The sequence below is a fragment of the Sapajus apella genome, unplaced genomic scaffold (assembly GCF_009761245.1).
Source record: "Sapajus apella isolate SASKATOON/1434 unplaced genomic scaffold, GSC_monkey_1.0 scaffold4, whole genome shotgun sequence".
NCBI lineage: Eukaryota > Metazoa > Chordata > Mammalia > Primates > Cebidae > Sapajus > Sapajus apella.
The window spans coordinates 14,053,193-14,066,199 of NW_022436944.1; the positions used below are offsets into that span (position 1 = coordinate 14,053,193).

The following is a 13,007-nucleotide window of genomic DNA, read 5'->3' on the forward strand; positions in this document are numbered from 1 at the left end:
TAATTAGTGTGTGAGAGTTAGGGAACTAAAGTTGTAGGAAGAGTCATAAATAAGCTTTCTTTGAGAATCTTACTAGGGCTAATTTTATGGATGCTTGTGAAAAAAGGTGTAGAGGGATGTGTACCAAAATTTTCACATTAATTAATTAGGTCTGGGAACGGGGATTGGGCTAGAGGACAAGTGTAGTTAACTTTCTTTTATACTTATTTGTTGGACATATATTACTTAGCCTTTATTTTCTTTAGTATCAAATAATTTTTTGCATATGCTTTCGTATATTGATAAAGATGCTTTTTTCTTTGCACAAACTAGAGAGCTGTAGTACACATGGATGAACGACGAGAAGAACAAATTGTGCAGCTACTGAATTCCGTTCAAGCGAAGAATGATAAAGAGTCGGAAGCACAGATATCCTGGTTTGCTCCTGAGGATCATGGGTACGACAAAAAGTATTCTTTTAAAGAATAGACAAAGAATAACACTTTAATAGTTAAAAAAAAAAATCTTTATATTCTTCATTAAGTGAAGTTTAACCTTGACATACTTTTTTTTTCTTATGTAGATCAAACAGATTTAGAAAATGACTTTTAAAAATTTATATGGCATATTTCCACAGGAAAGCTAAGTGGTTTGAATAATAGTGAATCTGGATATGAGATATACTAAGTTGTTATTTATTGTTCTTCCTACCTGTCCTCTTTGTATTTATGAAATTATTCTGTGTGGGAGATCTGCAAGAAGTGTAATTGCTATTGTTTTAGAAAGGTTGTAAGAACTGTATCATTTAGAGGAAAAATTAGTAGACTGTTTCAAGGACTGTATAATGTAGCATCCTATTTATAGCTCAGAAAGGGGGGCAAGAAAAAAAATGTTGCAACATTAAACAAGTTTAAGAAAACCAGAGGCCGGGCGCGGTGGCTCAAGCCTGTAATCCCAGCACTTTGGGAGGCCGAGGCGGGTGGATCACGAGGTCAAGAGCTCGAGACCATCCTGGTCAATATGGTGAAACCCCGTCTCTACTAAAAATACAAAAAATTAGCTGGGCATGGTGGCGCATGCCTGTAATTCCAGCTACTCAGGAGGCTGAGGCAGGAGAATTGCCTGAAACCAGGAGGCGGAGGTTGCGGTGAGCCGAGATTGCGCCATTGCACTCCAGCCTGGGTAACATGAGTGAAACTCTGTCTCAAAAAAAAAAAAAAAGAAAAAGAAAAAAAAAAACCAAAAAAAAAAAAAAAACGCTGTAAGTAACCGCAATAAAGGAATGACTATTATATGGATTTTTATTTTTAACTACCACAAGGAATAACTTAATCTGGCAATATCTCTTTAAAGGGAAGAAAAATTTGAATTTGTTATAAGAATCTAAATATATTTTCATAATTGCTGTACTAAGAGAAAAGAAAAGCTTTGGATTTGGATGACTTTGAAATATTTAAACAGCTTTTTGTTTTGTTTTGTTTTGTTCCAGGGTTTGAGTGGCTCTTTTCTGACCTTTCTTCCCTTCTTATTTTATTAAAACAGATATGGTACTGAAGTTTCTGCTAAGAACACACCACACTCAGAGAAAAAACTTGACAACCAGGAAACAAAGTTGATAAACCAAGAAAAAAAAGTGTTTAGAATCAGGAACAAGTCATATATTGATCGAGATTCTGAGTATCTCTTGCAAGAAAATGAACCAGATGGAACTTTAGACCAACAATTATTGGAAGATTTACAAAAGAAAAAAAATGACCTTCGGTATATTGAAATGCAGGTAGTGGAAAGATTTCAAAAAATATTTTGTCATTTTTTTTCTTACACTTAATAAAAATCTATGTAGAGTTAGTGGTAACTGCATGGCATAGATTAGTGAGATCCTCAATAAGACATCCTCTGTTGGAATTATTTTCTTTTCGAATGGTAGAAGAAAACAGTGGGGATGGAAGTTACACATAAACTACAGTATTCTATCTCATCCACAGAAGCTTATGTGGTGAGGAGAAGAAATAGTTGAGAAATGCTAGTGCAAATGGAAAAAAAAAAAATTACTCTTCAGCTCTACCTGTGCAGTAAAGGCAGTTAAAATTGTTGAATTTGTTCCAGATTACTTAATACATCTCTTTCCCTTTATAGATGATAAAATTAATTATTTCAAAAGTTATGTGATATACTGTGTTCACTAGCATTTCAAATACAGGATTATCACAAGACCCGAGATTCTCCTGAATTCTAATATTTTCTTTCTACACTAGGCAAGATATTTTAAGGTCCCTTTCAGTTAAAACATAAACTTGTATGCTTTGTGGGTGTTCTAGAGATGTAATAAAGTGGTCGCCTGTATGTATATATATTTTTAAGAGAAATTACCGAGGAAACTCTGAGGGCCGTGTCTTTAATATGCAAATACATACTGCTGTTTTTGATAAAGCAAGGATATAGCACCTCCTATAGGAAAGAAAGGATCTATTGACTCACTGATGAAAGTTATATTTTTAGTAGAGATAGGGTTTCACCATATTGGCCAGGCTGATCTCGAGCTCCTGACCTCGTGATCCACCTGTGTCGACCTCCCAAAGTGCTGGGACTACAGGTGAGAGATACTGCGCCTGGCCTAGTGCTTTACTGCCACTTACTTTAAAGCATTGTCTCCATTTTGCTGGATGTTTTAGAGTTCTGGTTTTGAATGTTTCATACATAAAAGGAATTGGTGAATTATTCTTTATGATTTTTTTACACAAGCCATAAGATAATAAAAATAGTTTTGGATCTGGATCCTAGCAAACTTATCCTATGTTTCCTAGTTACCATGATTATAATTTGATTACATACGTTTTGTGAAAATTTAAAACTTTTTTTTTTTTAATTTCAGCATTTCAGAGAAAAGCTGCCTTCATATGGAATGCAAAAGGTAAAGTGCTTTTTTCCACTATTTAATTTGATTTGCAAATTAAATACACAATTTTTTTTAAAAAAAGGTCTATATCAAGAAAAAATTAAATTAATGAACTTTCTTCTACAAGATAGTATTGGAAGTTAATTTTATTCTTTTGCATTAAGTACAAAAAGGAAAAAAAGAAGGATCATAAACAATTATCCTGACGTTTTCTCCTATTTTTGTCCATAGTTGAAATCCTTGAAATTTAAAAAGTAAAGTTTCCTCTTCTAAGTTACTTTGAATAAATACCTTACACTTATGTCAAGACCAAACACTTCAGTTAAAATTGATGCACTACTAAAAATACAGTAATTACACTATAACCTGGCATTTTAAAGACACCCAGTAAATAAATATCTGCTGAATGAATGAATCACATTCACTTCTCAATATTTACCAGCTGTAATTTCAGTGTTTAAACGTACAATTTTTTCTGATATATATATATATATATATATACACACACACACACATATATATGTATATGTATAACGTGTTCTAATAAGTGGGGAACGTTTTTTTGTTTTTTGTTTTTGAGAGGGAGCCTCGCTCTGTCGCCAAGCTGTAGTACAGTGGCACAATCTCGGCTCACTGCAACCTCCAACTCCTGGGTTCAAACAATTCTGCCTCAGCTTCCCGAGTAGCGGGATTATAGGTGCACACTACCACGCCCAGCTAATTTTCATGTTTTTAGTAGAGACCGGGTTTCACCATGTGGGCCAGGATGGTCTCATCTCCTGACCTCGTGATCTGCCTGTCTCTGCCTCTCAATGTGCTGGGATTACAGGTGTGAGCCACTGTGCCTGGCCTAAGTGGGGAATTTTTAAAAGGTAGGTTTTTGAGTTCAATTGTTTTATACATGAAAATAACACATATCATCCCTTTAAAGTAGTAAGATTACTTTGTTTATACAGCGCATATTGTTAGAAATACTAATATATACAATTTTTAAGAAAGTAGGTCTTCCCCAAATAAGAGGTTTTCTAGGTAGCTTTGGTTTAGATATTTAATGACTGAAAGGAACTAATCTTAAAATACAGTATTCTCTTCCTTGTTCCTAAAATGGCATTCAAAACTTGTTCTGCAGACAAAGCCATATTTACGAACTATGATATAAATTCATAATGTCCTCAGTAGTTGTTTAAGTGAGGGTTTTGCTTCTGTACTCAGTAGCCCCACATGTCAGCATTATTTTAATTCTTCTGCATGGAACTTATATCTTGTCTCTACTTGTTTATGTCAGTATGTTTTACTTTAACAGTGCTTTAGCTTTGTTCTTTATAATTTGGTGCACTTATCTTTTGTAGGGTGGTAGATCCAGATACCCAAACTGCCAGTATTGCATATGGCAACATTTAGAAAGCATTAATTGATTTGTTAAAAATAATTATCTTCAGCTTGGTCGATTTTTGATATCTTTTTTCAGACTTAGTCAACATCTGATTGTCTTTATTTATTTTCCCTTTTGAAATAGGAATTGGTAAATTTAATTGATAACCATCAAGTAACAGTAATAAGCGGTGAAACTGGTTGTGGCAAAACCACTCAAGTTACTCAGTTCATTTTGGATAACTACATTGAAAAAGGAAAAGGATCTGCTTGCAGGATAGTTTGTACTCAGCCAAGAAGAATTAGTGCCATTTCAGTAAGTTGTCTCTTAACTTATTAAAAATGTCTCTTTTAAAGTAATCTTGCTAGAACCTACTGATTCTGAAGGTATGGAGTGATTCTTAATTAGGCTTAGGATTTGTGACTATGAAAGCAAATATTTGCTTGTCATGTTTAATAATAAAGGCCAAAAAATTGAGTAATCTCTGTCTTAACAGATAATAGATGTTTATGAATTCAAGATAAACTTTATATCCAGGTGAATTTCAGTATGTATTCGAAAGAATGAAATAGATAAAATGTTTATAGAATTGATTAGAAGCTCAAATAATCTCCATCATTTGATTCTTTAAATTTTACTACTTGGTTATTTAATATGTTTTTTTTTTTTACTTCTCTTATTTTTTCAGTATGTAAGTACACTGAATGGTAGTGAAAATGGGAAAACATTTTTTTTTTTAAGCTGCATTTCTATAGTCAGTGATTTATTTATTTATTATTATTAGTCTTTGATACAGGGTCTTACCTTGTCACTTAGGCTGGCATGTAGTGGCGGTAACATGGCTCAGTGCAGCCTCAACCTCTCGGGTTCAAGTGATCCTCCTGCCTCAGCCCCCCAATAGGTGGTACTATACACATGTGGCACCACACCTGGCTAATATTTGTGTTTTTTGTAGAGATGGGGTTTTGCCATCTTGCCCATGCTGTTCTCGAACTACTGGTCTCAAGCAGTCTGCCCACTTTAGCCTTCCAAAGTGCTGGGATTATTGCCACTGTGCCTAGCCATAGTCAGTCAGTTTTGAATGCAGCTACTCAGTAAGAGGAAATTTTTCGTGAGAAGAAATAGGTATTGTTTCTGATTTGTCAAGTCCAAAATTTTGGGAAGGTATGCATAAGTAACAGTTATAAGTAACTGTTATTTCAGCTTGAATATATGAAATCCAGAATACTCAAAAATCCAGAACTGTTTGAGCACCAACATGGAAATGCTTATGAGAGCATTTCACATTTTTATTTTCAGATTTGGGATGCTTATCAAGGGTAAGTATAATGCAAATATTCCAAAATCTGAAACCGAAAACATTTCTGGTCCTGAGCATTTTGGCTAAGGGATACTCAACCTGTATGTTGATTTTTTTGTCGCCATTGTTTTTAGTTAGATGACCTAGTTAAATATGTGAATTATATATTTTTTAAAGATGTTGGAGGTTTCTTGTCATATTTCCGCCTGCATGGTGAATTTATGCTATATGATCCTGTGTATAATTACAAAGATTTATGGTTGTCTTTGGTTTAATGACAGTGCTGTTTATCACATCTAAGTCATTTAATACAGAATCCATGGTTAAAAGTGTAACCAATTATGAAAGCATTTGGCAGTGAATACAGTATGTGTTTTAAGCTTTGCTTTCTAAGAAGTACTATAAAGAAAATGCAGTAGTCTTCACCCCTTTAAAAAAAAATTGTAAATTTATGGGATACACGTTCAATCTTGTTACATCCATAAATTGTGTAGTGGTTAAGTGAGGGCTTCTAGGGTATCCATCACCCACATCATATACATTGTACCTATTAAGTAATCTCTCATCATCTGTCCCTCTCCTGGCTTCTCTTCTGAGTCTCCATTGTTTGTCATTCCACACAATATGTCCACATATACCTGGTTTTTAGCACCCACTTATGAGAAATGTGATATTTGTCTTTCTATGTCTATTTTGACATGGTTTAACTCATGACTGAGTAGTATTCCTTTGTGGTATACATATATATACACCACATTTTCTTTATCCAGTCATCCATTTATGGGTACTTAGATTGATTCCTTATCTTTACTATTGTGAATAGTACTGTGATAAATATGCAAGGCAGGTATTTTTTTGATACACTGATTTCTTTTCCTTTAGGTAAAAACCCAGTAGTGGGATTGCTGGATCAAATGATAGCTCCATTTTTAGTTCTTTGAGAAATCTTCATACGGTTTTCCGTAGACGTTATACTAATTTACATTTCCACCAGCAGTGTATAAGAGTACTCTTTTCTCCATGTCCTGGCCAAGATCTAGTATTTTTTGACTCTTTAATAGTAGCCATTGTGACTGGGATAAGATGATATCTCATTGTGGTTTTAATTTGCATTTCTCTGATGATAAGTGATGATGTGCATTCTTCATATACCTGTTTGCCATTTGTATATTTTCTTTGGAAAAATGTCTGTTGTCTTTTGCACATCTTTTAATGGGATGATTTGTCTTTCGTTGTTGTTTGAGTTTCTTGTATACACTGGATTCTTGTCCACTGCTGGATGAATAGTTTGCATATATTTTCTTCCATTCTGAAGATTATCTGTTTACTCTTGATTATTTCTTTTGCTGTATAGAAACTTCTTAGTTAATTCTTACTTGCCTATTGTTATTTTTGTTTTTGTTGCCTGTGCTTTTGAGGTCTTAGTCATAAATTCTTTGCCTAGACCAATGTCCAAAAGAGTATTTCCCTGGGTTTTCTTCTAGTATTTTTAGTTTTAGGTAGTCTTCACTCTTTTATGGGGGACAATATTCCAGGAAATTGCATAAAATTACAGAATGGTGAAAAATAAACCACTTTTGTCATAACACAATTATGTAGCTGGATGTAAATATTTTCACTAATATATAGCAGTTACCATATATGCTGACAGTAGGAAGAAATAGTAACTAGGTAATTTTTTCCTGTTTTTTTTTTCCCTGATCTGTTGGAATTTGAGTAGACAGATTAATGTGGTCTGTCTGTGTATACTAGATATACTTATTGGAAAGTTTTACTTCTAAAGTATTATTTCTTAGCAATTATGCCATTTTCTATTTCTAACCTCTTATTACTCTTCTGTCACAAGCTAACTGTCGGTTACTTTTAGTTATACAAATCAATATTAGATTATAACATTTAATTTTTCCAAAGCTTATTTTTGGCAGTCAGAACTTTGAAAACATGACCAAGAACTAAAAAATCAACACCAGTCCCTACGACAAACGAAAACACAAGGGAAGAATATCAACATGTAATTCTTTTCAAATTACACACAAGTTCTACAAGTTTAAATCTTGATTTACAACTCTTAGAAAAGACCAGAAAAGTATAAATCAATGAGAGGATGTATAGAAAGGCACTTTGAAAATAGTGATGAGAGAACTTGGCCTTAAAAGACTTTGAAAGGGGAAGTGAAAGTAAACATAAACAGCTCTTAAGACATACCTGTTTTGGATACCTTAGATTTTAATATCTGTTTTTTTAAACTCATTTGAAAATCTGAAGAAAAATTTTTCAATAGTCTTAGATTTTCATGGATATTTAGGATGTTTGTTCTAAAATTATATTCTCTTTGTATTTTGTTTGAATTAAAGGTTGCAGAAAGAGTGGCTGCAGAAAGGGCAGAATCTTGTGGCAACGGTAATAGCACTGGATATCAAATTCGTCTCCAGAGGTAAGAAATGTTCTCTTCTTATATATAGGTAGATTTTAATGAAACTCTGAAGCTAGAGATTCAGAAGGAAGATTCCCTATTTTTATGATGGTTATTACTGTTACTAACATTTAACATAATGGCAGCAGAGATGGCTTGCTGCCACAAATTTATCTTTTAACCCCAATCTGACTTAGATTGTGTTTTTAAAATGGTGCTTTTATATTTGGAATGATTAGAAAAATAAACATTTTTCCTGGACATATGTTAGAAGACCATTACTCCCTCTGAAAAGATTGTGTTCTAAACGTTTGTGTACCACCTCCACACACTTCAGACTGACTGTATTTGTTGATTTTGTTATCTTAACCCCCATCCAGCTCCACTGTGCAGTACGTACTTCGTCCTTTTCTGGAGCTTAAGACTCCATTTGCCTTTTTATGTTTTAATTTACTTAATGTTTTTTAGAGATAGGTTCTCACTCTTGCTGTGGCTAGAGTGCAATGGTGCAGTCAACTTTATGCAGCCTTAGACTCAAGCAGTCCTCCCGCTCAGCCTCTCATGTAGCTGGGACTACAAGGCACACACCACCGTGACTGGCTAATCTTTTTACTTTTTGAGACTGAATCTTGCTTTGTTGCCCAGGCTGGTTTTGAGCTCTTGGGCTCAAGCAACCTTCCCATCTCGACCTCAAAGTGTTGGGATTACAGGTGTGAACCACCATGTCTAACCCATTTGCCTTTTCAAATGAGTGAACTTTCCAATTCCAAGCCAAATATTTAGTCCTCATAAGTAATTCAATTGTTGTCTGAATGTTAATGGTCATGTCTTTTCAAAGAAATTAACATTGTATCAATGGCAACAAGATAATGTATAATGAACTTGAATGAAGTATTTTCCATTACCCCATTGTGGTGGGTGTTCTTATAACTAAAATTATGAAGAATTAGAATAACTAATTAAGTATGAAGATTTTCATTAAACTGAAAGCGTTTCTAAAATTGAAGATTTAAACCTTTGTGGTACTTAAGTTTATTATAGAAAAGAAAACCAAGAATTATTTATTCATGTCTTTCATTCACAGTCGGTTGCCAAGGAAACAGGGTTCTATCTTATACTGTACAACAGGAATTATCCTTCAGTGGCTCCAGTCAGACCCGTGAGTATGTTTCAATTAAGGAAATATAAATATTATCAAAAGATGTAATTGTTAAATTGGATTTTACTAGTAGTTAAAGAAAAATGGTTTTAAGATTTTGTGCTTCACACTTCTGCCTTAGGCATCTGTCCAGTGTTAGTCATATCGTACTTGATGAAATCCATGAAAGAAATCTGCAGTCAGATGTTTTAATGACTGTTGTTAAAGATCTTCTCAATTTTCGATCTGACTTGAAAGTAATATTGATGAGTGCAACATTGAATGCGGAGAAGTTTTCAGAATATTTTGGTGAGTAAAATGTATAGTTATTACATCAGAAAAGGTACTAGAAAACCACTTAATTTAAAAAATTAATATGGTACTAGGTAGAGAGTAGTCAAAATGAATGTTTAGCAATTAATTTTATTTTAATATTATTCTACCCTCCAGTTTCATGGGTTAGACAGTTCAGTCTGTTTTTAATGGTGGCATCATCTCTGATAGTGAGGATATGTAGCTGCTTGTTGCTACTACCACACAATTAAGATGGCATTGTTGAAGTCAAAGCACAGATTTGCATAATTTTATAAACTTCTTTCTGTAATTTTTCTGTGGCTTTTATCTACTATCACAGATTAGGGTGGCAGTTTGCTGCCAATACTACTGGTGACCACTTAAGGAATACCTTCAGTGTTCCAGGTAGTATATTTGCCACTTTGTCTTCTTTAGTCTTTATAATACTTTATGAGGTAGGTACTATTATTTACATTTTTACAGATGAGAAAGCAGTCCTGGAGCAGTTAAGAGGCTTTCACAAGCTGACCCTAGATTTGGCCAGCTGCAAACACATTCTTTTAAAATTAATCCTCACTGTCTTCCCTGCTTATAATTGTGAAAGAAGGAGGGGGAAAGGGAGGGAATTACAACGTAATATAGTTATGTTTACTTACATGTTCTTGTCATCAGCTTTTTAAAAGTCCTTTAAAATATATCCCAGTTAATACTCAAAACAATGTAAGATTAGTTGGGGTAGGTGTTATAATTGTTATTTTTAAATGAAACTTCAATAACTGGTATTGAATACCTTGCTCAAACGTATGCACATTATGGGCAGAGCAGTGATACCTGCTCAGATATTTTGACCTCTGATGTGATGTTTGCTTTTGTTTTCAGTGTGTACTGCTTGTTCTGCTTTTTTAAAGAGCATTTAAATAACAGTGCTAAAGTGATATTTTTATTAGTAATTTTGAAATAGTGAAAAATGTATTTGTTTAGGTCTTGTTTTGATTACTTTTCTCCACTAATTCTGGGTACTGCAGGTAGTAATGCTTATCTAGAATTCTGTAAAACTTTGATATTCTGGATATTCTCTTATGGTACCATCTTGTTAATGATGAAGAGAAAATAGACTTCTAATTAATGGATTTTGAGTACAACTTAAAACTCTATTCTTTGATATTCTGTGTTATTTTGTAGAACTGAGATGTGTGTACAGTTTGGTAGCAGTAAAATGGTATTGAGAGAAGACTAGACTGCTGCTTTTTATTAAAGTAGATATGGAAAAATAGGGTAGAACTGTAAAAGCTACAGGACCTTTTTCTGGAATTAAGAATAGTAAGTAATAGAGTCATTGTCCTATTTACAGTATATTGATTTCTTTAACATTTGAGTACAAATTTACGCTTATATTTTGTCTGCCATGATAGGTAACTGTCCAATGATACATATACCTGGTTTTACCTTTCCGGTTGTGGAATATCTTTTGGAAGATATAATTGAAAAAATAAGGTAAGTAAACATTAGGAAATAAAAAAATCAAAAAGTACTAATATATCACTTTTCTCATGTCAAATTTTAGTCTCAGAAATCCACCATTGACTACTTCCTTATAAAACATTTTTCTGTGAATTAGGTATTCACACACTTGGCTGCACATTAAAATTACCCAGAGCTTTTTAAAATCCAAATGTCTGGTTTATACTCCTTACCTAAATTATATTACAATGTCTGAGGCAGTAGCCAGGCATCAGTTTTTTTTTATTTGTTGTTTTTGTTTTTGGTTTTTTTGAGGCAGATTCTCTGTCACCCAGCCTAGAGTGCAGTGGAACGATCTCCACTCACTTCAACCTCCGCCTTGCAGGTTGAAGCTATTCTTCCTCAGCCTCCCAAGTAACTGGGATTACAGGCATGCACCACCATGCCTGACTAATTTTTGTGTTTTTAGTAGAAACGGAGTTTCACCATGTTAACCAGGCTAGTCTTGAACTCCTGACCTCAATTGATCTGCCTGCCTTGGCCTCCCAAAGTGCTGAAATTACAGGCATGAGCCACCACGCCCGGCCGGCATCAGTGTTTTTGAAGATCTTGGGCAGCAAAGTTTGGGAACCTCTGTCTTTAGAGTTTGATCCCCTTTTCTGGTTCTCCTACCTGATTTTCACTTTCCTTTGTTGGCTTCCATTGCCCAACCTTTAAATATAATTTCCCCCAGGCTTTTCAATCATTTGTTTTCACTGTACAAACCTATTTATATCCCTGACTGTAATTCTATATTTTCATGGCTTTCAGCAATATAGCTTCAGAACTGAAGCTTCTGATCTCTGAACTGGCTTTCTACTCAGTAGTATTCTAGTACCACAGATGCCTTGAATCTAACATTTCTCAAGCCTAAATCATTGTCTTATATTTGGTCCTTACCATTCTCCCATCAAAAAAATAAATAAAACAATGTGTCTTGCCTAGCATACTTTATAATGGTTAATGATGATTCTCCACTCAGTTTTCTAACCTATAAATCAAAAAAGCTAGTATATATTAGGCAGTTATGTACCAGGGTATGGTAACTGCTTTACATACTGAGTAACCAAGTTAATCCAAATCATTTTATATTTGCCTTCAACACACACAAACTCTGGGAACTTTCTTCTTGAGCACCTTCAAACACACACAAACTCTGGGAACATTCTTCTTGAGCATGCCTTCTCATTTTTATTTCTTTGCTAAGGTCCTTACTATCCTCCCTGTGCTAATAGTTCCTCTATTGGTACTGTGGTTTTCACTCTTAGGATTGCTGCCATATATGTTCCTGAAAACAATTTGTTCATCTGAGCTTTCTTCTCCTGGTCAGGCTCCTTGCATATGTGATATCTCTTTAAGAGCCTTTTTTGATTTGCCATGGCTGTAGCAGAGTACCTCAGCTGGTATGCCCAAGTTATTTATTCCCTCAGCATTCTGACCACTGGTCTTTTGCTGCTAGCAAACTTCTCCAGGAGCTTATATAAAATGGTATCTGCATTCTTTGATGGGAAAAAGGCTGGGAGAATCAGGTTCAAATTCCTTAGCTGGTCTTTCCAAGACCGTTTACAGTGTGTCCCCATCCTCTTTTGTAGCCTCATTTCTCAGTCATGTATCTCATGGCCTACCTGTGCTAAGTATACCATTCCATAATGTTATATTTGGCATGTCATGCCCTTTCATTCATAAATTTGAGCTGTTAATGTTTTTCTTCCTCTTAGACCTTTATATGCCATCTTCTCCAACCTTTCGTTTGTAAACTATTGATTATATAAGAAAAATCCCAGTTTCATTGCTTATTAAGCCTTAATATTTCTCACAGACTTGAGTTCTTTCTCATCTATATTCCTACAAAACATGTATCATATCTCTTATAACCCTTTTGTTATTTGTTGTATAGTGTATCGCTCTATATTTGCCTCTTGAACTAGATTTCAGACTTTTCAGGGTCCAGGATTTTGTCTTGTTTATTTTAGTAACTAGTATGTAGCACAGTGGCTGACCTACTATAAACATCTGAATGAAAAAAAGATAGCCAGGCCTGGTGGCTCATCTCTGTAATCCCAATGCTTTGCTAGGCAGAGGTGGGGCAGATCACTTGAGCCCAGGAGTTAAAGA

At 34.4% G+C, this 13,007-nt stretch overlaps 1 protein-coding gene across 1 annotated transcript in view; it reads left to right on the forward strand.

The window, feature by feature from the left end:
- The window catches only part of DHX36 (DEAH-box helicase 36), a 51,471-nt gene that overhangs the window by 8,519 nt on the left and 29,945 nt on the right, over positions 1–13,007 (forward strand). The window contains exons 2-9 of the mRNA XM_032262847.1: positions 313–437; positions 1,522–1,756; positions 2,852–2,890; positions 4,392–4,562; positions 7,902–7,981; positions 9,045–9,119; positions 9,241–9,407; positions 10,805–10,886. Coding sequence (XP_032118738.1) covers positions 313–437; positions 1,522–1,756; positions 2,852–2,890; positions 4,392–4,562; positions 7,902–7,981; positions 9,045–9,119; positions 9,241–9,407; positions 10,805–10,886 — 974 coding nt within the window. The remainder of the gene's footprint in view (positions 1–312; positions 438–1,521; positions 1,757–2,851; positions 2,891–4,391; positions 4,563–7,901; positions 7,982–9,044; positions 9,120–9,240; positions 9,408–10,804; positions 10,887–13,007) is intronic.